Here is a 26690-nt window from a genome sequence, read left to right on the forward strand (position 1 = left end):
TCTGGTAAATGCTAACAGGTGGCAACAGAGAATGAAATAAACACCATTTAAACGTCTTTCTGTGTGAAAGTCACGTTCTAATCCTTTAATTCCGTTTCAGTGCAAACATTATAATCACAACATATTCTGTTCATTGAAAACATGAAAAGAGTCAATCGACTGTCACATCGAAACCCACGAGTACTTCTGTGAGAACCTAATTACATGTACATGCCGGCTTTGTTTCGATCAACAACTTGGGGAATTGTTGCATTAAAAAAAAAATCGATTACAAGAGACCAGGGGTGCTGGATTAAGGGTCTTGGAGCTGCCTTTGACGTAAGCAAAACAGTAACAGAGACAACGACGATGATAGTGACTTCGAATGTTTCAGTGAAACTGATGTCATTAATGCCGAGGATGTTTGGGAGAAATTCGTATAGACTCATGGTCCTGAGACGGGCGTTTCTCTTGATGATATGGAGTGGATTTGTGCTGACAATGATTGCCCCACAGCCGAATACATGTCAGATGAAACTATAATTAATTCTATAACGAACAAATTTGCAGCAGAAGACGATTCTAACGAGTACCACAGGTGTTGAAAGTGATGCAGACGCAGATGTTGCACCACCTCCCCCCTCTGCACAGGAAGCAATCAAATATTTTGATATTGCCATAAGGTGGCTGGAGACCCAAAATGTTGACTACGTAAAGCTCATGCAGTTGAGAAATCTGAGGGATTTTGCTCGGCGGCAGAGAAACCAAGGAGTAACACACAAAAAAAAATTAACTGATTTTTTCAAAAAGTGAATTGATATTGTCAAGCGGGGCACAAACAGCAAGTATTAACTTGTTCTAATTTACGTTGTTTTAAATTTGTAGACCAATTAAATATGTTAGTACTGATTAACCCTTGTTTTTTTTTTGTTTTCCATTTTACTTCTATCGCATTCAAATCTATATATCTATCGTTCGATTGACACTGTTTCTTGAAAAGAGTTGATCTTTTGTATATTAAAAAAAACGTCTAATTTGGATCAAACAATAAAACTAGAATGTATCCAATTTAACATAAAAATTAGTGACGTAGTACACAATGTGTAAAGTGGTACACATGTTAAGCGAACGGAAACCACGTGGAATAATGTTTTTGATGATCGCCTCAATATACTGTAATTTATCCTGAAATTAATGCTGTCCTATGAGGAAATAATAAAGTATACCGTTATGAAGAGATATTTATTCACAGTTAATCTCAGAAGGATTATAAAATGAGTATTCAACAGTATAATCTGCCTACCCCCCCCCCCTTATTTTTCCGTTATGTCGTCAATCACTTTATTGGTTTTGGGCTTATTTTATAGGTCCCTCGATAACTCGCGCCTCACTTATAGTGCGGTTGATGTTTCTGGACCATGATGTGCGCGAGTTATCGAGGAAGTGGTGTATTGAGAAAAAAATTAACCTTATGAAAGATATCTCTCAACACTTTGCATCAGGTCGATTACATTGGTCTGAAAAATTATTTCCAAAGAAAATGGCACAACTTGTATGCGTATTAGCTCGCAATCAAACTAATCCAGGATTTTGATGACAAAAACCCGTCTGCCCAATTTTAACGAAATCATTTGAGAAGCATAGCCTGTAAAAGAACACGATCAGCCTATAAAATGCAAGATCAAGTTGTTAATAGAGACGAATCTCCCTTGTTACAAAACCTCTCTAAGGTCATGATGATATAAGCTTATTTACAAAGTTTGAACAAACCACTACCTAACTTCGGTCCCGTGTCAACTAGAGCTAGCAGCAATCGGTACATAACAAAAAGACAATCAGAGGCCACCACTTTTTAATGACACAAAATACTTAAAATCCAGCTCATCAATATCTAAACAATATACTGGTCACGTTTAGAATTTAACCTGGAGTAGCAGGTGCCAAAATACCTTTAATCCACATGCAAATTCCGTACCAAAAGTGTGCATATGTGTAATTCCTCATAAAAGTAATGGACCATATTTCTGACCAAGCAGCAAAATCATTAAATAGGTTGCAACTTTGTTACTTGCTACTGTGTACATTTTGAAACCTGAAAACACACAATAGCTTTGGCTGAAATGTATTACTGAAATGCAATGGACGGTTTGGGACACAAATCATCTGTAAAACTTTAATTCCATTCATGCCAGGATGCTCTCTGCCAAATTTAGTTGAAATTTCTTCAATGAATTTTTTTAGAAAATGTTGAAAATAGCAACAATCGACAGATGTATGCAACACAAGGAATGTAGGGAATATAGGGTCATATTAAAATCTTACTTGGCCTTACACCCAAGTAGGTTTAAAAAACCCATGCTTAAGGACTCCAATACCTTTGTTGTATCACAGAAAAGATCTAAGTTCAGTGTATGTAAATTTAGTACAAGGTTTTCCTCAATTCCTACATAATCAAAAAGCCTTACCTCCTTTTCTCTCTATCTCTGTCACTGTCACGATCCTTCTTTCTGAAACAGAAGTTCTTTGAAATTTGAATAAGTGAATATAGTAGAGCCTGTCTTGAAAAACCACCTCTTCTACCAACAAATATTGGTCTCTCAAGACAGGTTTTACTGCCGCTCATCAGGCTGTATTGCAACTTCATAGCATGACTCACACTGAATTAAATTTGATCTCTAAACATGAGGCCCAAGTCATCTTAATATTGCTCATCAGTGTGAAATAAAAACTACTGTCTACTGTCAGATGCTAGTGTTAGTTAAAAAGAGACCGTGAAAAACATGAGACTTTAATGCCTATAAATAATACTTATTATACATGTTCATGTGCTACTGTGACAACAGACAGTTTTGACAAAGTATGTTTATTGATTATTCCTTTCCAGTCATTTCTGAAAACATTACAATCCAGATGGATCAAAATGTAGATTACTCGTCTACATAGAAAAATTAAAATAGCTATTTTTTTTATCATTGCAAGTATATAAAAACTATGGACGATTGGTACAAACTTGAGGGTTCTAATGTGTTTTGCTTGTTGGAAAAGCAGATCTGCCAACATAAAAAAAAATTAAAATCAGGAAAATCACCTTTAAAAATCAGGCGGCAGGGGAAAAAACTCAAGAGGTACAAGAGTAAGGTGTATATATCATGATAAAGTTGACAATCTATTTGTCATTGGGTGTGCCAAATTTGCTAACCAGAATAGCTTCCAGGATTGATGCTGATAAACTGGCTCTTGGGCTAGTTCTGTTTTTTTTTCTGACAATTGAAAAAGCTTTCTCAGCATTGATGTTGCTAAGCGGTATTGAAAGTATTGATAGCATTACTCTCCCAAGGGTTGGAAAAGACAGCTGGCAAGAGCCTCCCCACCCCACCCCCCAGCAAACCACTGGTATCTGCTCTTTCCATATTCAATTCTGCATATAAACTGTAGATTTGGTAAAGCTTGTTTAGACACAACTGCAACGCTTGCACTATGTTTATTAACGTCATCTTGACCACCACATCATATTGAGAGATGCCGTGAGCAACATTGGCAGAATACACGATAGGCCCCCAAGTTGATGGATGAATGAAAGCAATCTGCTTCTCCCAATCACTCCTCTATTTTCAATCCCATTTCTTCTTGGCTGGTGAAAATTCATCAGTTACTCCCTTTTCTTCTGAGAAACTTATCCATTATGTTGCTGTGACTTGCTTATTGAGTCGGATAAAGAGAACCATACTATGAGACAATATCTTTAAACCAGAAATCAAGCTGGATATGGTAAAGAACTAAGAAAGATACCAGGCAGAGAAAAACCAGATACAAAAACGGGGAAATGGAAATGATGTTTTTGTATTTAAAAAATGAGTTGAAAAATTTGGGAATCAGGAGATAGGTTAAAAAATTGGGATTCTCCCGATTTTTTCGACAGCATTGGCAGGTCTGGAAAAGTAATGTTAAAATATTACCCCACTGACGCATGTGATTCATCTGTCCAACAGATTACACAATGACAAAAAAACTTGCCCTGTCATAATACTTAAAATAAATTAAATATAAAGATGTGCATTGAGAAGTCATTTTATAGTGCTTGAATAAAGTTAAGAATTTATTGGCAAACCGTTTTGTGTCCGCCCGCTTTCACCGTTGCACGAGTAAAATACTGGGTTCTATTGTTACTGAAAATCCAAACTGTTGCACACGTCATTTCAGTGTATGCACAGTACACTTGATACCCAGTTATCAAAAACCATCATAGAACTGATCAGAGGCTGTTTACATTCGATCAGGATGCTTGCTAAAGATGTCCGTAAAGATTACATGTGACTGTTACATCAACCGGCAAGTTACAGTATATGTGACAAAATAATAGCATTCTTTCAACAGGTTCCAAAAAGACTTAACATAAGTTGTTTACCTTTAATTAAAGTGTGTGATTCCTATTAAAATGAAAATTCTGTCAGGAAACACTAAGATTTTCTCAGCATTCTCATGAAGGTTGTTTATGGCCGACATCAAAACCAGCCTCAGATCTGTTGTTGTTCTCGGGGGGGGTTTTAACACCATTTCTCAGCACATGATAGACTATGCATGGTGGCCAGTAATAATGGTGGAGGAAGAACCTGGGAAAAAAATCAGGAAGAACCACCAACCCATGAGAAGCTACTGGCTGCATCCTAGACTCGAACCCATGCTGACAGAGGTGAGATGGTAGCGATCCATTAGAGCGCTTTAGACCACTCGGCCACAGCCTGAGATTTATGACTGGAAGTGTTCTTCCATGTTACATTGTTGTGCATAAACATCTGTAATGTTAATAAACATAACCGAAATTCTATACCTATTTAACCTATTGACATGCATGACAGAAGCCTTAATACTGATATCTGATATACCAACCAGTTTGCAAATCACATGAGACTGATAAATACTGCATTTCCAATCAAGGATTGTATATAATCTGATTACTTCTAATTAACATATTGCTGCTCGCATATTTATGGAACAGAATTGGCAGTCATAGTGTGTGTGTGTGTGATTTGGATTTTTAACAAAGCTTTAACAATTTTTCAGTCATATCACTACAATGTCTGCAGTGTGACAGTTTACAGCGATGTCTAGCACTGGGGTATAATGCCGCAGACATGTGCATGATGTCCCACCCAGTCACATTAACCTGACACCAGGCCGACCAGTCCTAACACTAACCTCTTAATGCTGAGCGCCAAGCGAGGCAGCTGTTAGTACCATTTTTATAAGTCTTTGGTATGACTTGACTGGGAATTGAACCCACGACCTCCTGCATCCGAGGCAGACGCTCTAACCACTAGGCCACCGGTCATAGTAACATGATTCTTGCCTTTCGTCTGGGAAAGTTGCACAATACAACACTGCTCTGCTTAAAATCAGATTTTGTAAGAATTTATATTGAGTACAGTAGTCCCCCTCTTGAACGCCCCGGACCAGCGGCCACCCGCTCCTTATGGCCAGGATCCGTTGGCACCGACGAGTTTGTGTTCAAAAGTACCCCTCGCGAAAGGCCATCCGCCTAACACGACCAGCATATTAGTGCAATAATATAAAATTTACCCCTCACAAGCGGCCGCATTTTATTTTGAATATGTATCCAGAACCAGTATTTTATTCATAACGTGTGTTAAGTAATCCGATTTCTGTTTCCCGATGTCAGGTTTTCGTTATTGAAAGAAGTGTTCAGTAAAGTACATGTACCACTAAGGTTAATATTATAGCATTTATGCATCACGAGAAGCCAAATTTATTCCATAAAAACCGAGAAAGACTCGAATTTTAATCCATATAAAAAGGTAAGTACATGTAATCCAATAATTTGTGGCTATTACTACTGACAATAATTGTCAAAATTACGAATCCTAATGGCCGCGAGGTTAAATCTGCGTGATGTATGGTACATATCGAAGCCGTTTTGGCTTCTCTCACTTAGTGTAAAGAAATGTATAAAAACAATAGGGTACCAGACTGTGACTAACGAATCACGTGACAAGATCACTTCATTTAAAAACACATGTCAATTTGTTTAGATGCATACAAAATTGTTTTATCAGTATTGTAGTTGGCAACATGAATAACTTACTGCAAAAAGATCAACATGTCATTGAGGAAAAGAAAAATTATCTGTTTAGAAGAGAAAGTGAAAGTAATTCAACTGACAGTGGTGTGTGTGTGTGTGTGTGTATCGAGGATCCTTGCAGAAAACTATGTCGGGAAGACTCAGATAAACAGTATCATGAAAGATAATGAAACAATTCTGCAGAAGTGGGAAGGTGAAATGGACGGAGAAAGGAAGATTGTTTGAGCCAGGAGACGTTTGTATCCTGATTTGAATGACAAGAAAAAGCAACAATTTTGTCAGTTGAATTGGGATATGACGACTTTACCACAAGTAACGGATGGTTGCACAGATTTCAAGTGCGACACAATATCAAGTGTTCTGTCCTTAGTGGAGAATCAGCTGATGTTAATAATGAAGTTGTCAAAGATTGGAACAAAAGACAAAATGATATATGCAGGGGATATGACAGCAAGGGTATTTTTAATTGTGACGAGACTGGTTTGTTTTTCTAGACTGTTGGCAACAAAGTGACAGATGATGTGATCTGTAACATAATTATAAAGAGTTTTAAAATTATATCAATGGTTATTTATAGCATTCTTTTGAAAATGATGACAGCTTGTTTTACATTTATTTCACAACATGCATGTGATTTTTTTTAATGAAAATATTAAATGTTTTAGAATTAAATGTACTTGTGACTTTCTTCATATGTATTTACTATTCGCATTTGTCATCCCCCTCTAGAAAGGCCACATCCCTGCTGCATTAGGGGTGGCCTTATAAGAGGTGGACTACTGTAATGTCAAGAGATTTTACAGCAACAGTGATGTCAACAGCAAGGCTCAAAAAGTTTCCTTCGACATTAAGTGCTTAGTTTAGAGGTCACTCAAAGCATGTTGTAGGGTTTAACGCCATTTTTCAGCACAGGATAGGCTATACATGGTGGCCAGTATAACTGGTGGAGGAAGAACCCTGGAAAACCCTGGGAAGAACCACTGACCCACAAGAAGCTACTGGCAAGCTTTCTCACATACCAACGTTAGCTGAGCCTCAAACCATTGATCATACATAAAAGCCAAGATGTGCATAAAGAATCAATATTAAATATTGCAAATGAAAATCATGCAACAAAATATAAATCTAGGACTATATCAATATTTTAAAATACATACATGCACTAATAAATTACAGACCCAACATACTAGATAATACATTACACATAACTGTTTTAAAATTACATCAAAATTATAAATGGCAGCCAAATTTGTCAAGTTGGCAAATTAAGGGGTAATAAAGAAGCTGAATACAAAATATTATGAACAGACAAGGTGTAGCACCAAGCCTCTCAATGAATGGCTCCAAAACAGTTTACGAATTTTAAACGGAGAAATAAAATTTAGTTTCTCTGACCTTATTAAAACTTCCACCGTAATCAAGTTTTAACACCAATTTAATGGAACAAGAAACAATGACGCATCTTTTATTGCTTTGTGCAAATTGCAAAAGGTCTCTAACATCTTATAAAATATTAAGAAAATGTTTCTCATGAGAATGTGTAAATTCCTAACGTAATGTCTGAAGTTTTTACTTGACGGATTTTACATTTTAAATGGACACACTTTATATACATCTTAACCACACCGATGCTGCTGCTGCTGCTTTTTTCATTATCTAGTTGTAATAGATATGCATTATGTACATGTCCATTTTGTTATGCGAGTTAATGACAGCAATGATCTGACAAGCAATATTTGGAAAGGAAATTATTTTCCAGAAGATGGGATACTAGACCATTGTTCCATAGCATGAAGCATTTGAAACGGGGGATATCTGTCCCACAGGACTGGATGAAAAGCATATTATTAGTCATATCCAAATGTTGTCAACAATACAACTTTTTCAAGAGCTTAACAACATACATAAGCTATATACTAAGTTGAACTAAAATATGACAAGCAATATTGCCTTTAGAGTGGCAATTGTAAATAATCCCATTGTGCAATGAAGAATTTGCAGGTCAGTGTGTAGTGTGTAGTAGATCCCCCTCCCACACAGCAACAGCAGATCCTTTCTATGTGGCAATCTCTTGGGCACGTCTACCAACAGGTTGAGTGGACTGCTGAACCACAACCATTATGGCCACAAAACTTAAAAATTTATCAGGATGAGGCAGGATGTGGAGATCCGTCTTGACGGAGAACATGTGGATTTATTTTGAAAGGTGGCAAGATGTAACTGACAGATAATCCTACTTCAGACTTTAAGTGTCCACAATACACGATCTCTGATCTGACATGAGAAAGACCAAAAAAAAAAAAAAAAAAAACAAATAACAGAAGGGAGCTATGTCTGTCTCATATTAAACACGTCCACTAGTCAGCCACTGGTACCAAGGTCATTCCATGAGGACCAAACAACTCTGGACAGGCTGCCTGCCAGGATATAATTTTTGCCCAAAATATTGCCGAGCATGATCTACTCCCAGACCGTCCATCAAAGGAGGTACATATCTGCTGCCAGAGGTACATTACTATTAATGTATTGTCTGAGGTGACCAAAACACAATGACGCCTTTGCTGAAGTTGACCTCAGAAGGCTAGAAATACTACCCGTATTTCTGGTTTGTTTACATTAAGAGTCACTTCTTCCCAACAGAGCTTAATATGTTAAAAAAAAAAATGTAAGCAATAATGGGTTAATGATTCAATTTAGGGATGACGCATTCAAGAATCATTTCCTTATAGGCTCTGGCATAAAGTGTTAACATAGCTCCCTAAGCAAACAGAATTCTATTATCTGAACAAGATTAATAACTACTGTAAACACGCTTTCAATCATGGCTAAAATTGCCATTTTCTTAATGTTAAACTAGTTTGTGGTTACTGATCTGAACGTGACTGCAGCTACTTATTTATCCCAAAAGGCAGCTAGGTAGTCAGTCCTACAGATAAAGGAATCACATGAAGAGCTTTATCAGTATCTGTATTCCTAAGCCAAGCAGCTATGTAATCCTACAGCATATGGATGAGATTCCCTGACAATATTATGCAAAAGATTTTTAACGGTGGTTACTTGCTTTCCAAATTTGGCCATCTTTCCACAAGTCATTCATTAAATCATATAATTTCATGAAATTCTTTGTGAATTTTGACTGAATAAATATAACCTTCAAAGGTAACTCCCCTCGTTTTCTTTCCGCTGCACCTCAATTTTTCTTCACTCTCTTTCCTGTCATTGATGCTATCTCCTTCAATGGGTATTTCAAAATAAATTTCAATTCCAGCATATGAAAATTTCAAAAATTCTCAACTGGAGCAAGTTTGACAATTTCTCCTTCTGGCAGACGAGTCTCCCAATTTTTTCCCCATCATTTTAACCTTCAAATAATGATTATGACGCTATCAAAATAATTTTCATTGTTTTATTCTTTCCACTGTATTGGCAATCTAAATTCAACTTGCTGAAAGGCATGCAAAATTAGTTTATGTTGGAAAATGAACCTGCAGTGTGTGCCGCATTCCCTCATCATGCAGGATATATAATAATGATAATAACAATAATGCAGACTTTATTTAGGAAAGGTAATTCAATCAGTTACAGAACTAATCTACCTAGAGGCCTTCTATCTATTATATGCAATACTGTATATACAACATCATGTGAAGAATCTGGCCTCACACTAAGTAAATAAGTGGGTTTTTTTTTTAAATCAATGTATCAAGCCTGATGCTAGTGAAAACACCTCTTGATCATGGCACCTAGTACACAGAGTTTAAATGCACCACTTCATGATGGCACAATAGAGACCATACAAGTGAAGTACAAGTTACCATGGTAGTAGGGATAACAAGTTAATTTCAGAGGACTTCCCAGACTAATCCTGCACAACCAAACAAAAGGCAACTAAAAAGTTAACAATACATCTTTTCTCTACTAGTAACAAACATATAGAATCATGATAAATAATTGATAAAAAATACATATAAATAAATTTTACTCACGAGGATTTCTTGTCCTTGGAATCTGGGGACTCTGCTCGTTTGCCTTCATCCTGCGATGTCCAAAAACATCAATGTCAGAAAGGACAGCCACGAGTGGAAGGAAAAGAAAAAATAAGGAGCAAAGAAAAATTAGAGTAGATTTCAGTCTCTTATTCCTGTTAAACGTTACCTAATATTACTGCTACTATTATACAGTGCACTGGTCCAGCTGATTCAGGCATTTGCATACATTGTAAAGAAATTTAAAATGATTTACTCATGCCAATATCTTGCCATAGTTAATATTTTATTTTGCAGCGAGCTCTAGGTATCCTTCTCACAGCTGTTTGTGTATAACACAAGGCCAAGTCATTCTGTAAATTAAACAGCCTGTATCGACATTCAAAGTCGCACAATCAAGCTAGCAACATTTAATGAAGATATCCAGAAAAGTCTTAGAAGTGACCTGTGCGAAGGACAAAATTTTGTTCTCAAAATTTATCAGTTTTTTTTTCAGTATCACAACTGCAGCAATAGAATATATGCATTGTCAAACTGAAGCTTTATTATTAAATTTTGTCAAATATATATGCCTCTATATATGTTCATAAAACTATGAACACCGGGGAAGGTATGCATACTAATTCCTAAGGAACTTGGCCAACTCTCACATCTTACTATGTCTGAATCAATTAAACCAGTTGGGTTCTACATACAAAGTAGAACTTGTCCACAATCTGATCTCATATTTTTCCAGAATATTTGGATAAAATATGGTAAAAATTCCAGATTGTTGGTCAAGTTTTGCTGTGTCAATTGTATAATGAGCAAAGCATGTTGTTCCAAATAGTGTTTAAAATCAACTGATATACATTTAGACTGAACTAAAAATAAAATCCAATAACAGCAATATGCCATGTGCACAAGATTCATGTGCAACACAAGCCACTCATTTAATCATTCATCCTGTTATATAGAGCTTTACTCCTGTGCTATAGACACCTGTAAGCCCATGTCATGAGCTAATAGTTACAGCAAAGCTTTGCCACCAGACCACCTGAAAAGAGACCTAATGGACAACACTCATGCACCCAAATAATCTTCCTACATACACTCAACAGAATCAATGTTGCATTTTAAAGCTACGAAGGGAAGAGTTCTTCTGGTCTTGAAATGCACATCATCTTCTGGTCCAGGACTCTCCACCCACAAGTCTGAGTGCCCTACGAGTAGAGAGGGAAGGCCAGGTCAATAGCACGCTACTACTAACTTCACAATTTTATTACATCTTTGTTTTTCTCCATTTAAAAAAAAAACAACTTTGTTACGTAGAAAATTAAAAATCAATCTGCAGTTCTGCACCTTGATGTTTCTACCACTATAATTGAAATATTCCTCTTTTTTCTTCTTTTACAGTTCTAAAGAGAAGTTAAATGATTTAATAAGAAAATAATATTTCAACAATAAAAGTGCAATTTATAACTATGCTTTAGCATCCATGTTTTGATGGTTTCAAGGAATCTTAAATGATACAGAGAAGTTATCACCTGTATACTATGCTGACACTTAGTCCAATCATCTGAGAAAATGCTACGACGCTTGAATTCTACAAAAAAAAAAAGTCCTGCTACATATCAAAGTGAATAAATGGAAAAGTGAAAAATTCATTAACTAAATAGATACTGGTTTCTCTTGCTGGATGGCTATTCATCTATATACATTACTAAATTACACATGTACATGTACCTATGATAGATTATACCTTGTAACGGCTTCAAGATTTTGTGTACCCCACAATGGAAGTGCTAGCTGAAGAATGGAGATCTATGAGTAAAACAAAAATGGTTCCAATTAGATTAAATCACAATCACGCCTCACCTTTATGCTGCCCAAAATTTATGCTAAATTATACTTTTTCTTTATCAATACCATAACTAATGCAATCTCTAATTTGCAATGTTATTTGACATGGAAAGTATCTATGCAGGTATATAGACCAGTAAAGTAGGTCCTTACACTATTTTGCATTCAGAGAAGAAGAATCAATACCACAAACATCTACATGCAGATTTTTTGTTAACCCATTCAACCAGTAAGCACACACATACACATTCTGCAACATGAAGAAATGCCACTCTAAACAATGACAAAACAGTCACAGTAAAAGTTTTCAACATCATGCTGTTGAATGTATGCATTTAAAATCTATCTCAATATTCACATTTACAAGAAATGCAATGCATTCAGAAAAAAAAAACTCCTGGAGGACTAAGTGAGCCTGATATTGCTCACGATGGTGGCTGATATATTTCATCCAATGAATATAAATTCACACAAATACTGATGCTGTAGAGGGGAAAGGAATGCCTTGTGCACATACTTGTTACTTTGTCATTTATCTTCTTTCATGTGCACATGTGTATGCGAGTCTATGATCACTTTCTTGGTATACAATGCCATTTATACATCCAGCAATTACCCCTGGATCTCTCCTTGCTCTTGATCACAGAAACTCCTCATGGTCCACCCTTAATGTATGTACATATTGTACACTTACATGGCATCACAATGGGAGTTAATCTGTGCAATCAGGATAGATTTACTGCATTTGTCATTATCCCTGGGGACAAGCCCATTAACCTGGAAATCAATGAGATCCCCACCTATTCACAAACTCATCCAAAATCTTTGTCACATAAGCATACAAACCAAACTGAGACAAAATCTAGCAAGAATTGGGTCCCTTGAGTGTTTACAAGCTCAGCCAATCAGATGCAATATCACTTATAACAATGTGTGGATGTTGCTATTAATCGAACTCATCCTAGTGCTTGACCACAAATGCTTGCATGTCAAAATCAGTTGAAAACTGACTGGAAATATGGCTTCTAGAGTGTTCACAAGCCATGGCAATCAGATGCAATATAATCTTGTAACTGACCTCATCTGAAAAGTTAATCCAATAAAAACTTTTGTAACAAATTTACCCAAAAAAATATATCAGAAATATGCATAGCTGCCAACCCCCGAGTATAAAAATGCTGACAACTGCTTATGACAAAAATACCGATTTTCAGGAATAAATATAGATTTTTAAAATTTCAATGCATATATAATTATTTACAACATACACAACCATCAGTAAAGTATGACAGTGACTTGCATAATTATTTAATATCAAAGATGCATGTGTTGCACACTTGTACCTTCTGGATGGGCACCATGTTCCATTCGTGTGCCCATTCAAAAGGTACAAAAGTGCAACACAGGCCGTTTATAGGAGCCTTTTCCACACCTTGTTTTTTCCAATCATTATTGATTCCAATGTGCCAACTTTCATTGATGATCTCAATTCTGTGTGATTTTCTTACTGAACTGTTCTAGCATGTGAGTAATCCTTTGCAATTTTACTGTCTGGAAAACGTGTGCAAAATAAATCGTCAGCAACACTACTGAAAGAGGAAGGTTCATTTCTAAAAGAAATTCAGTAAACCAAATTTCAATCAAATTACATCAAGGTTTTCTCTGTTATTTATATACGTCATACGTTCAGGCCGAGCTACGCATGACGAAGCAGCAAGCTGATGTTCATTAGCTTTTTTTGTGCTCCTGTATTTCATGGGCGCCTCCATGCCCAATAGCGAAATCACACAACACAATTTGCAAAAGATCAAGTTATCTTGCAAATCTAAACAAGACGGCACAAATGTCATTCCAGTTCTGTTTTCTTGTCTATTATGAAAACAAGATACTGGGACTGCGGTAACTGTTTGCGGAATCCAACATGGTGGATAAAGACAGGCAAGGTAGCCTCGATTTAAAATGAACCAATCACATTTAGAACTGTATTCCTATATACATGCGATACATTTCTATCAGAATGGAACCGAGTGCCCATTGTAAACTGAAAATTGCATGGAATGTTTTAAATTAAAAAACATACTTTTTGTAAAAACAAACATACACCCGTATTCAGAGTCCAAAATACAGACAAATATGGAGAAAAAAAACTGGACACTTGGCAGCTATGAATATGGTCTGTATAATCTTCACAAGCTTAGCCACTCAGATGCATTATCACCTTGCAACTATCTGAGGATGTTGCCTATAATCTAATTCACCTAAGACCTTGCTGCTTGCATAATGAAATCTAATCAGAAATACGGAGTTCTAATGTTCGTATGATGATCCACTCAGATGCAAGATCATCTCATTACTATCGGTGATTTAGATCCATGTCAGCCATCAGCCAGTCTGATAAAATTTTGATTTGAGTAAGACACTTCACCAAACCACTTCACATGGCTAATCTGCAAATTTTAAGACTCTGTCCACTGGTTATTCTATTGATTAGCCTTTTTATACAGCATTTTTTAAAACATGTTCCACAATGATACAGTGCAATGCCTCCCTCTCCTTGCTTTAAACTTAAGGTAAAACAGTAACTGGAACCAATCTGAAATATAAAAAGTGAATTTAGAACGGAGATTATCAAAGGTAGTTGACCATTATTTTATACAAGAGTGATATTTTCACACAGATGCTGGCATGAAATACCGCCTAAAATAAATAAAAACTCAAAGTGCAGAGTACACTGTTCGACGTAATGATCAATGTCCAGCTCAAGCTGATGAAATTGTGATCTTGCTGTCTCATTCATGAAGGAACCAGGGTTGGCTGTGAACAAGAATCAAGACTATATCATTGACTTTGGACGTCACCATCAGCAGCACCTCTGGATCAAGCTATAGTGAAAACAGGAATCTGTAAAGTCCAGAAAAATTTAAAATACAATCATACACTTCAGAAAACTTTGGAGCAAGATTTTTCCACTGGTACACTATGATGCTCAGAAAAATATATCATGATGTGAAAGTTGTCTTAAGTTTTCCAGGCCACAAGATTCAGTGTGAATGTTGCTTTGGCACACAGAATTCCATTCTTACAGTGTAATATCATTTATTTTCAAAGGGATTATTTTTTATGTTATTATATAACAAGACATTTTCTGCAGTACTTAAATTCATGGTTTTGATTATCGGTTTGCATATTGGCATTTTATTTTTGTGGTTCAATCTCTACAAATACCCAAAAAAAAAAACATAAAAGAAAATTAGACCAATGCAAACAGCTGTCACTGAATGTTTAAAACAATTCTGCACATATGAGCACAAATCAAAGTCTTGACAAGTTCAACACTTGCACAGTGTTTTTGTCCAAGTGAATAACAGCAATGGAATCAGATGCAGCCAACATCAAAACAATATGACCACCTCTGTAAGAAAATTACTCTATAAGCAAAATCAATCACACTGTTTTCTTCTCAGTATTGAACATCAAAAAGAAAATGCTAAAAAAAGCATGGAAGACATCACGAGACATGAATTTGTTACTGGTGTGGACCAGTGAACTCTGCACCCTCATTATTCAAGCCAACTTCAAGCTGTTGGCATAATTACAGCTCAGGCAAAGAATGGACCTAATTATCAGTGGGTTTGACAAAGGTGCACTTGATTTTGCAATTTGGGGACTTTTTATCTGATAAATAACTACAAACAGAAGTATTGCATAGTAGCAGATCAACCTTTTGAAACGCAAATACTGAATATCGGACTCTTTAAATTATTTTGTATCCAAATGTACATTGCTCTGAAATTTCCCCACAGGTGGTTGTCAGGCATTGTGTACTCAATATCAAACAATGATGTGCACCAGCTCTTCTGTGGTCAAGATACAGCGGCGATTTGTAGGTATTTACCCCTCAACCATGAAGAATCAATGTGGAGAGAATATGGAAGGGATTAAATACCCTACTACAATACAATGGAAAATAAACATTACACAAGCTGTAATGTACATCCTGTGGAGCAGGTTAAAACCCAAGTTACAGGATATGTTGTGCAAGATTAAAAACTGAGGACCAGCACACTTGTACAACCTTACTGATCATTACCTGCCTTAAGACAATCAATATATCTCAGACATTACAAATGAAACAAGTATTAAGTTTAATAATCCAACATTCAAGTTGACATTACTTACATGTCTAGCAGTCATGAATAATCTACCATGTGATGGAGCAGCACTGCTTAGTTATACAATCATCGAATCTCATGACATATGTAATGAAATGCAACTGAATAATCTGCCTTTCTCCTATAAAGATTAGAAGTAAACAAAATGACAAGCCAGTATTATACATCTAATGGAAGTGAAGACACTTTGTGAACTCCTATGATGGACTCATTTTAACTCCCATGTTATGAAAAACATAAGCCAACAGACTAGAGTCATATAAGCAAAGGCCCCATACAAGGTCTATTTAACCCATTTTATCCTGTTTACCAATTTCAACTGCAGTGCCCGATTCCTGAGAAGCAATTCTAAATACACTGTGGTAAAACGGAGCATCATACAGCAGCAGCTGCTGAAATTGTGACTACCTTCGCCATGTTTACTAAAAATGTTTTAACAATGTTATTTCTTTTACAAAGTATATAAAACTATGTCTCTGAAAAAGTAATAAAATTTGCAACACAGTGATATATGTTTTGTTATCATTTACCAATGTACATGCTCACAACTGTATTTTGAAATATGACTTGAAAGGAAGAAAAAAAAAATTATAAAACTTACCAAGATGTTCAGTGAATCTTTTGTCCATGAAAATTAATGAAATTATGCGAATAAAATAAAGATAATTCAATTTCTAGTATTTTGGTCCAAATTTGAAGCTTATAGCACTGTTAGTTCAAAAGTTAAAATAATTTTACTAAAATTGTACAACATGACACAAGGAACAATTTGTTTACTTCACATTCTGGAACATGTACTTCAGCGTGCAGTTTCTCATGAAAACTTGTCACAAATTAATCCTAGAAATCTTTCAACGTAACGATTTGTTTCATTAACAAGTTTTTTTCCAGATTAAATCATCCCAAAGTAACTCAAAATAATGTTTTGCATCGGCTTCTCCTGGGTGTTGCTCCTTCTATAAATTTAAATCTTGTCTGCAACAGAAGTGAAAAATCATCCCGGACCCATTTTTCTTAAAAGCTTTCAAAGTCAGTTTCATTCTCCGAATCGCTGTCGAAAAGTGCATGAAGCCATGCATCATTTCATACATCAACTTTATTAAATTCTAACCCATCATTTAAGTCAGTATTATCATTGGAATCATCCAAATCGTCAACTTCAATGTCGCTACCCTTGCTATCAACATCCATGTTTACATCAGAGTTGTCGTCCATCATTTTATCGATCGATTTTCAAGTCAACAATTTCTTTTCCAACCGCGTTTTTTTTAAAATTTCACTGCGCATGCATGCTTTAACCATTTCCTGTGTAGGTGAAGAAGTACACATATATATGTATGTATAACACGTGTTTCTAGAGATGCTACACACATACGTAGTAGAGTACGACTGTAGTTGTATTCAGGATAAAATGGGATACTACGACTGCAGGCGTATTCAGGATAGAATGAGGTATTACGACCAGTCGTATTCAGGATAAAATGGGTTAATACTGACTTGTATGCTGGCTTATTAAAGGGACAAAATAGCTTTAAGTTGTCATGAATTGGAAGCTGAATAACCCATTAATCAATTTCACAATCACAGGATTTGATACAAGGTTGTATAATTTTGTTAGCCCATGGCTAAAGCAACTACCACTACTGCATAGTCCTGGCAAATTCGATACTTTTTATAATGAAATACTGACCTCCTACCCCAACTGTCTAAATATTAAACAATGGGTTAAAAAGGCCAGAGGAACTTTGAAAGAACTAGGACATGATGCTGTGCCTTTTTTATATTAGTAAGAGTTTGTAAAATATTAGCTTTGTGTTACATTTAAAGCGAGTTACTTACTAGTACCTTGGTAGGATTTGGATTTTTAATGTAGCTTTAACAATTTGTCAGTCATATCGCTACGATGTCTGCAGTGTGGCAGTTTACAGTGATGTCTAGCACTGGGGCATCATGCCGCTTGATGTCCCACCTAGTCACATTATCCTGACACCAGGTTGATCAATCCTAACAATGACATCTTAATGCTGAGCGCAAAGCAAGGTAGATGTTAGTACCATTTTTGTAAGTCTTTGAGTACCTTGGTAGAAAGGAGATGAAATGACAGAAAATGGCCATGTGATAGTCTTTCTTCATTCATTGTTATTATTGGGGGGGGGGGGGTAATGGCGAAAACATTGTTTGATGGTTCAAACTACAATTGGTTGTTAAGCAAAAAAAAAAATTATTTTTAAAGGCCTTATTTGTATAAACCATTTTTCTTCTTTCAATCAGTGATTTTGGCCTTGGACAACTTGGCCCTAACTTGTTCCTATATGCCAAGTGCTAACCATTCACCAAGTCTGTTGATGGTGGAAAAGAAAACCATTTCTTTTCTTTCAGTTGCAGTGGCCTTCACATCATATAATGTAATATGGCAGGCATATATTTTTTAGAAACATTCAAAGACAATATAAGCAGTTATAATCAAAAAGAAAATCTGATATACCTATTTGTCCTAGTCTCATGATTTGTCCAAAATATAAAGAAAATTGATAAGGGTCTTGGAAAGTAAATGCAAATGAAAATCTTGAGAGAAAAGAAAACAGCCCCTCGAAGGGTATGATGCTCTATATACTGAAAAGAATGTCCAGGAATACACCACAAGACACTTTCTCTATAGCCGAGGGTGGAGTAACAATAAAAAAAAATTTGCAATATGGATTCCATGGTGGCCACATTTTATATCAGATCGGCACAATTTTTTAATTAGTATCAACTTCATTTTGTAGACATCATAAAAAGGCAAAATGATGATGTAGCCAGAAATCTAGGAGAATTAGAAACAACATTTTCATTATGGTCAAATTGGCAGCAATTTTCAAGTCAGCACCATTTTTTAAAGCCATGACCAGCTAGACATAAAAAAGGTCTTTTGGTGAAAACCACAGGCTCACATGACCATTCATTCAGGGGAAATGGTGATAAAACTTTCAAGATGGTCACTGTCGCAGGCATACTGAATGTCACCACTTTCAGTTAGGACCAACCAGACATTGTAAGTTATTTTAAAAAAAACATGTTGATACAACCATCCATTCATCAGAAGTAGTAATTATGTTTTAAAGATGGCCAATGTGATGGTCATACTGTACCAATGGCACCATTTTCATTTGGGACGAACTAGATACCACAAGAAGTCTTCTGGTTTAAACTCCACATCAATATTACTTTTCATCCAGTAGCAATAACGAAGTTTTCAAGATAACCACTGTGGTGGTCATAATGTACACGATATGGACACCTTTTTTTTAATTTGGGAACAATTAGACATATTAAGAAGTCTTTGCATGAAAAGCTGATTTTGACAATACCATTCATTTAGGAGGAGTATCAAGAAGATATTCAAGATGGCCAATAAAATATTGAAGTTTAATTTTTTTCCCCACTTACGGCCATGTAGAGCACGGGTATGAATGTGGACGTTATTTTTTAATGGCGATTCTCCAGGAGGTTTAGTAGAAGTAGCAAATTATGCTAACAGATGGTCAGACAATGGACAAGAGACCATCACAGAAACTCTCAAGGTCTAAGACCAGTAGAATATTTTTTTAAATTATTTCTAACACCGACCTTGAATCCAAGGTCAAAAAGGTGTGTTAAAGAATTTCTCAACTAAATCAAGATTTGTGTCATGAATGATCAGAATCTCTCAAGGGGGTTAGGAAATGTAAGCAAATGAAAATACTCGAACTAAAATCTTAATTCACATTTGATGACTTTTATATCAAGGTCAAGTGGAAAGTGAACATATTCTGTAATCGACTTCACTTCAAAATGATTAATCCTAAGTGTCACGAAAATCTGTCAAGAGCTTTAAAAAATGTAAGCATCCGAAAAATATGAAGTAAACATCAATTTATGAAGCTTAACCTTAAATACAAGGTCAAAGCGGCAAGTGAGCATGTCAAAGCAGCAACTGTCGTAATTTCATATTGATTCATACTAAGTATGACAATATTCTATATAGTGATTATGAAATGTAAGCAAATTAAAATACTTCAAGCAAAATCCTTACCCGAAAACTATGACTGTTGTTGACCTTAAGGTCTAAAAGGCAAGCAAGTCGCAGAATGATTTGTCTTAGCTTCATAATCAATCATCTGAAGTGTGAAGAAAATCCATCAACATGAGCACAGTGAACAGTATATTATACCCAACCCCATGTTCAATAGTCTTAATATAGGCACTAGCAGGGCAAGGTCGAACAGAGATTAGTGTTTCAATGAACACTAAGATACTTTATGTTGCACTAAAACAATTGCATAGAAACCATTTTCTTGTCAGATTTATCATGAACATAACCTCTGAAGTTCAAATCCCAGTCTAAAGGTTTCTTTATTACACAAATGAAAGCCATCCAAAAGGTTTGTTCTAGAACAAAATTTGTTTAGCAAAACTTGATTTTTCAATGAGCCACAATGACCCTTACCTTTGACCTTCTAATCCAAAAATCAATAGGCCCCATCCATAACCTAAATGGAGTCCTCCACAAAATTTGGTCCAGGTACATGTTTTATAATTGGAGTTATTATGCAACATGAGCCCCTGTCTCCAAAGGACTGATGCTTCACTCTTGTCTTGGGAAACAGTACAACGAAAAGATGTAGCAATTCAGTAACACCAGGTAATGTATTGCTGCCATTGAAGTTACAGAGAAAAACAGACTATACACATTAGAATCACGCATATATTCTGATAATGAAAAGAAAAATTGATTAGATTATTTTTACATTTACAATAACAGGGGGAATTAAATTTTCTAAAATGCCATTCTAAATAGTCATGTTAATAGAATGCTTCATCAGTTAATAAATGACACTGAACTTGCATATCTATCACTGAAAGATGTGTCTTCTTTTAAATTCAATACACAAGAGAAAGAGAGCGCTCGACTTCAATACCCAATGTTCATCCTGCTGAATAGTATCAGCTAATTCTGACATCTGCATTAAGTTTAAATTGCAAAAATAATAAAACACTACAATGATACTTGCAACTTGTGCTGACACTACACACTACTTTACTGATGGTTTATTACAACGCAAGCCAATTGTTGAGTCTATATGAAAACAGTGGAGCTCTTCATTGCTTTTCAAACTCAGGAGTATTACATAGGAAATTTGAATGGAAGCATCATTTTTTATTATGTTTGCATTAAATCTCCACTATTCTCATTTCAATCTAATGGTTTAAAACTTGTACACAGTAAGATGATCATGCGCTGCTGGTCTGACAGCTTGGAACTTTATGGACTTTGTCAAACTGGTTTCAATGTGGATCTTACATAATCTGGAAACAACGGTATTAATATCAAAGATGTTAAACTCAACATGAATACAAAACCATAGCAGATTACTTTTTTTTATAATTACTTCATACTGAATCACATATACACCTTCCACGAGTTACTTCACTAAAATATTTGATACATGTCCCTACTAACTTTCTCTTAGGCCAAAAAAAAAAAAAAAGGTTTCTAGTTGGATGGCTATTAGTAAAAAAAAATTGTTAAATTTATTTCCAGTTGGTTGGCTATCCATTTTTCATTCCTGACCTTAGCACACACCCCTCCAAGTTCCCAAAATCTAACTGAGCCTAATCACTATACATTTTTATTTATTTAAAAAAATTCATACGGATTCTAATTGTAAAACCAGTGCAATAGGAAACATTTTTTTCTGCAGTAAATAAAACTATTATTCATCTCTCCATCTCTATAAACTATACCAAAAACGGACCAGCACTCACTTCCCACACAAACAGAACTGAATGGCTGACCATTACCTTTAAGGCACAGGCCCTAAAGTCCAACCCAATTTATCAGATTTATGACCTCTTCCCAAAATTTTCAGCTAATTTCCCAAAACTTGCACACTTTATGTTTTCAGTTTCCTCCACAACTGCTACTAAAACTTGATACTAGTTTATCTTTAACATTTTTCTCAGCATAAAATCCCACTGCTAACACTATCCTTACTTGCCCACCCCATCAAGCCTAACATTACGGGGTAATGCTTTTGGTACACTTCGAGTGACAATCTACATGACTACTATTAGACTGCATTTCGATGTGAACTTGATTAGGATCCACTACCACCAACCTGAGGGTTGATTTATACCTAATGTACCATGTATCATTCACATGGAAACTTTATGATTAAATCAACGTGTTCACTCAACTTCACTGGCACTCTATGTAGGCCAGAATGTATATGACGTTGATGAATCTGTTCATGGGCTACATACAAATACTTAACATATGTTGGTAATGCATTAAATGTAGGTCACACTTACTTTTGATTGCAAGGGTGAAGCACTAACAAGGATGCATTCAATATGCAATTTTCAAAATTTCAACTGAAATAACCATAAACCCTTTAGCTACTTATGCTGAATGTAAATATGCAGTGTAGTATAAACTTGGTTGCTCCCCACTGTTGTTTATATTGCCAAGCATCAGCACTATTCCAATGCCATGTGCTACACGTGTAACTTAATGATTGGTTGAAAGTATATGAAGTCCAAGAGGGGACAGCTGATTCAGTATTTTGATACAAGTTTGTCAACATGGTAGGTTAAATTCGAACACAAAAAAACTTTTTCTTATATCAGATCCACCAGTAGTTTAAGTTTTTCTTAAATGCCTTATCACAAAGCTTTGTTGAAGATGTGAACACTTATGCCATGGACAATGGGTTGAGAGGTACCATTCTCAACTATGAAAATTGGGCAAGTTGGTTTCATTCAGATTTAAATTGAAAATATTGGATCTATTTGGCTGCATTCAAAACATGGTCAGAAAATATCTTGCAAGTTGGAACACAGGCTTATTTGAATTAGAAATATATCAATCAAAAAAAATAAAACCACTGTAACGCTAAAACTTCATTTTATTGACCTTAAGTAATATATAATTTAATAAAGAAAATAAATGCAACAATTTTTTTTTACTGTCAGTCTATATAGTCATTCATGATCATGCTCTACAGTATCCACCTACTACCCTGGAACACCAATAGTGATATTACAAATTATAACCTCAGAAAATAAAAACTGCACAAAACGTTTTCTCTCACCCACTTGTCTAGATCAGGTAGTTTCACAAAATTCATTTGTCCCAAAATTTCAATCACTTGCCTAGATTTGACGAGTTGTATGCACTTCAAACAGAATAAAAGGATGAAATAAAGAACATATTTAGTTCTCCGAAGGGTTTCTTTTTTCTTTAAATTGATGGTGTCTTGAAGACATTTTTTCTTGCTCGATATGGTAGCAAAGTACTTCCATCAGCAAGAACGAACATGAATTTACCTGCATTCAAACTTTCCCATATTTCTTCTCTCAAGACTTTATTGGCTTAACAAATTGAGTAAGTTATTTAAAATAGCACCAAATTTAACCGTTCTTCTGGAGAAAATCAAAGTATTTTTCCCATTGTGCTTGGGTGCAGGCTGCATTAAAGAGAGCCCTCTTTCTCATTTAATTTTTAGAGGTAAAGAGTTACCTACTCCAACTTCAGGGTTGTTCTGCACATGATGGCATGTATGATGCAGGCACTGTGCTGCACAGGATTTAAGAGGACCCAGACTGCCACAAAACGTGCCAAGTCCTGAATTTGTCAGTTCCATTCCAAAACATCTTTCCTTCAAAGTAAATGAATCCAAACCATGGACAATTGTCAAACCAATGTAGATAAAAAAAAATTTTTTTTTTATTATATAGTTGTTTCATATTTGACATTTTTTGCAGTTACAGAGCCTGGATTGTGTCTCTTTGAAAAAAGTTACCTCAGACTCACTGACTCAGTGGCAGTCATGTTTTATCCATCTTTGCCATATGAACTTTCCTTCTCTGAGTCTTCCTAAAGACCTTCCTTGCAAAATTTATGAATTAAATGCAAACACAGAACACCCTTTAACTGAGCATGAGTAACGCTCATGTATGTGGTAAAAGTTTAGAACCTTTTCAACTGCCATTTTAATGTCAACCATCCGAAAGTGAAGAAAAAATAGTTTAAGAGGAATTGATTAAGCAGTTTTACTTTCTTTTAATTACATCAATTTAATCTATATACAATCAGTTAAAATTCATTAGGACTGTTCCATTTAAACATACATGGTACCCAGGGAAGACAGCTTTTACAAAAATATATGCCAGGGTACTTTAATTTCACAGAATTCATTCTAGAATGATAATAAAATTCTAAATTGCAACTTTGGGTGAGTACCCCACTTTAAAGGAGACTTCCCTGGGTCCTATGTATGTTTTAAAGTAATGGCCCTTACAATGAATGCTGCTACAGTACTCTTTAAAGTCATATTGCCAAATTCATTAAATAGAGGGCATAATTCAAAACTAAACATACACATACACTGCACTTCTTTGTTTCCACATCTCCCTGTTCAGCTCTCACTTCTCCCTGTACTTTCCAAAAGGAGAAGTCACTTTTCTCTAAAATTCAAGTGTAGCTTGACCACTGATTAAGCATGTTTGTTTTGCTTCAAACAATATCACATGCTGGGAGCTGATCATCTGTATAATCAATAACAAGAAGGAAAGACAAAGACTAGTTACTGTCATTTAATAAATTAATAAAAGTAATGGACACTTGTGTCAGTTTAGTGCCTTTCAATTATACCAAAGCACCAACTCGGAAGATATAAATCAAATGTGACCCACACTCAGGAATCTGCTTTGAGTGAACAGAACATCATTTAAAACTGCTAGTTAATCATACAGGATTTCTTGATTTAAGGTATTTTGATTGGCTGGTCACCTAGCCCTAAATGTGGTTAACTCTTTACCTTCTGCAAGTACTTGCTGCCCTGGCTACTAAGCCTGATTAGCAGCCTGCCTTCTAGAAGCAGTTTGTAGCCTGAACCCCAGAGCATCATAATAGCTGCCTAAGTGAGAACTTCTTGAGTTATTTACATGCTGTCTACATTTTCTGTATCAATTTTGTCCCATGCAAACCATGTAATTTAATGTAAAATAAAACTTTAAACACTTACCAACGTAAAATAAAACTTTAAACACTTACCAATGTTTTGTGCCACTCATTTCCATCAACAAGTACATATAATCCACAGGAATCAATGTTTATGTTCTCATATTTATAATAAAAAAATACATCTCAATGTTATGTGTTTAAAATGTATATTAGATTACTTTTCTCACCACTATTTTGCACACCAATGTGTCCACTATTTTACTGCAGATCTGGTAATTTTTTATGATACTACCCGAAGCACGTAAAAAGAAATATATTTCCCTTGCATTTTCTTCTAAAATAAATGCTGGCTCTGAAACTGCTGTAAAGTCGTCCACATTTACCAGTCTCACATGTTCCGACCAGATTTGATTGTCTCACGTTTCAGATAAATCTGAAATGTCAGGTGTTGAAACAGGACTTAAACTAATGACCAATCCTTCATCTTGAATCTGGTTAAAATCAAATATCATCACTTTCAAATCCTTCAAAACTTCCATCAGAATCGGCGTCGGAATACTTGAATGTTGACATTTTGTTTTACAGTCACCACTGACCTCGTTTTCAATAGAATTTCCCGCTTAAATGCTGTAAAACTACTAATAGAATACATTCATCATTTTATGTAAGGACTATTTTCATTGGCTAAATATTATAAAAGAGAACGAATATTTGTAATTGCATCCAATACAAAGCTTTAATATGAAACGTGTATATGTGTATCAACCCTTGGCCGGAAACACATGCATGAACCAGTCGGGACAGAGAAATAGAGAGAGTATCATGTATTATTAGCAGCTTGTATATGCGTCTCTGGGGTTACAAGGCTATTTTTATGGTCGCATATATACATTAGCAGTAGGTAAAGAGTTAAGCAAAAAAAACAAACAAACAAACAAACTGGCATACATGTGATAGTTATCAAGAACCACTTGTTTTAGCTACCACAGAACATCTAGGAATGAATGGAAATTACATTTGAGTATTCTGGATCCCCAGAGAGCATGAATGGCCAAATTAAGGTAGATTAAGTACAGTACAAAAATTGGCACTTGTATGACTAGTTATTAAATAGGGGAAGAAAATAAAACTTATGTCCCAGGACTAGCACCTTGGAACAATGTACTTTTGACTTCATAAATTTATGCTCCCTAAATTGTCATAAAGATATACCCAAGACTCGTGCTGTTTGCACTTCAAACCTAACTGGATTTTCTTTACTAAAACATGTTGTGTGGGCAGGTCAATATATTTTCTTCAGACGAGTGATGTAGTTCATTGTCTTCGAAAAGCTCCAAACAATTCATACATTTCTTAAACTTTGGGACATAGTTCGGTATACTGAACATGCAGCAAAGATAAACATTATGCTCAACTGAAAAGTTTGTAAAGTACGCATGAACTGTATTTACCACAAATACAGTGCACAAATTTTAGTTCCAAACCCTATGCAGCTCAATGGCTTCTTGCTGTCTCTCAACTTGGTTAATTCCTGGAACTTCTTTTTCCATTTCACATGATGACAGCAATCTTATTTCCCACGAGTCATACTCAAATTGGCACGTGATGTATAATAAACGTAATTG

At 35.5% G+C, this 26690-nt stretch overlaps 1 protein-coding gene across 2 annotated transcripts in view; it reads right to left on the reverse strand.

The window, feature by feature from the left end:
• LOC149779960 (RNA-binding protein 39-like) overlaps positions 1 to 26690 on the reverse strand; it is a 58059-nt gene that overhangs the window by 26986 nt on the left and 4383 nt on the right. For both annotated transcript variants that reach the window (XM_089936672.1, XM_089936671.1), the window contains exons 3-4: positions 10063 to 10112; positions 2445 to 2486 (exon numbers count right to left, since the gene is read on the reverse strand). In XM_089936672.1, coding sequence (XP_089792798.1) covers positions 2445 to 2486; positions 10063 to 10112 — 92 coding nt within the window. The remainder of the gene's footprint in view (positions 1 to 2444; positions 2487 to 10062; positions 10113 to 26690) is intronic.

Source organism: Sinohyriopsis cumingii, chromosome 16 (genome assembly GCF_028554795.1).
Source record: "Sinohyriopsis cumingii isolate HCF-2022 chromosome 16, ASM2855479v2, whole genome shotgun sequence".
In the NCBI taxonomy this organism is placed as follows: domain Eukaryota; kingdom Metazoa; phylum Mollusca; class Bivalvia; order Unionida; family Unionidae; genus Sinohyriopsis; species Sinohyriopsis cumingii.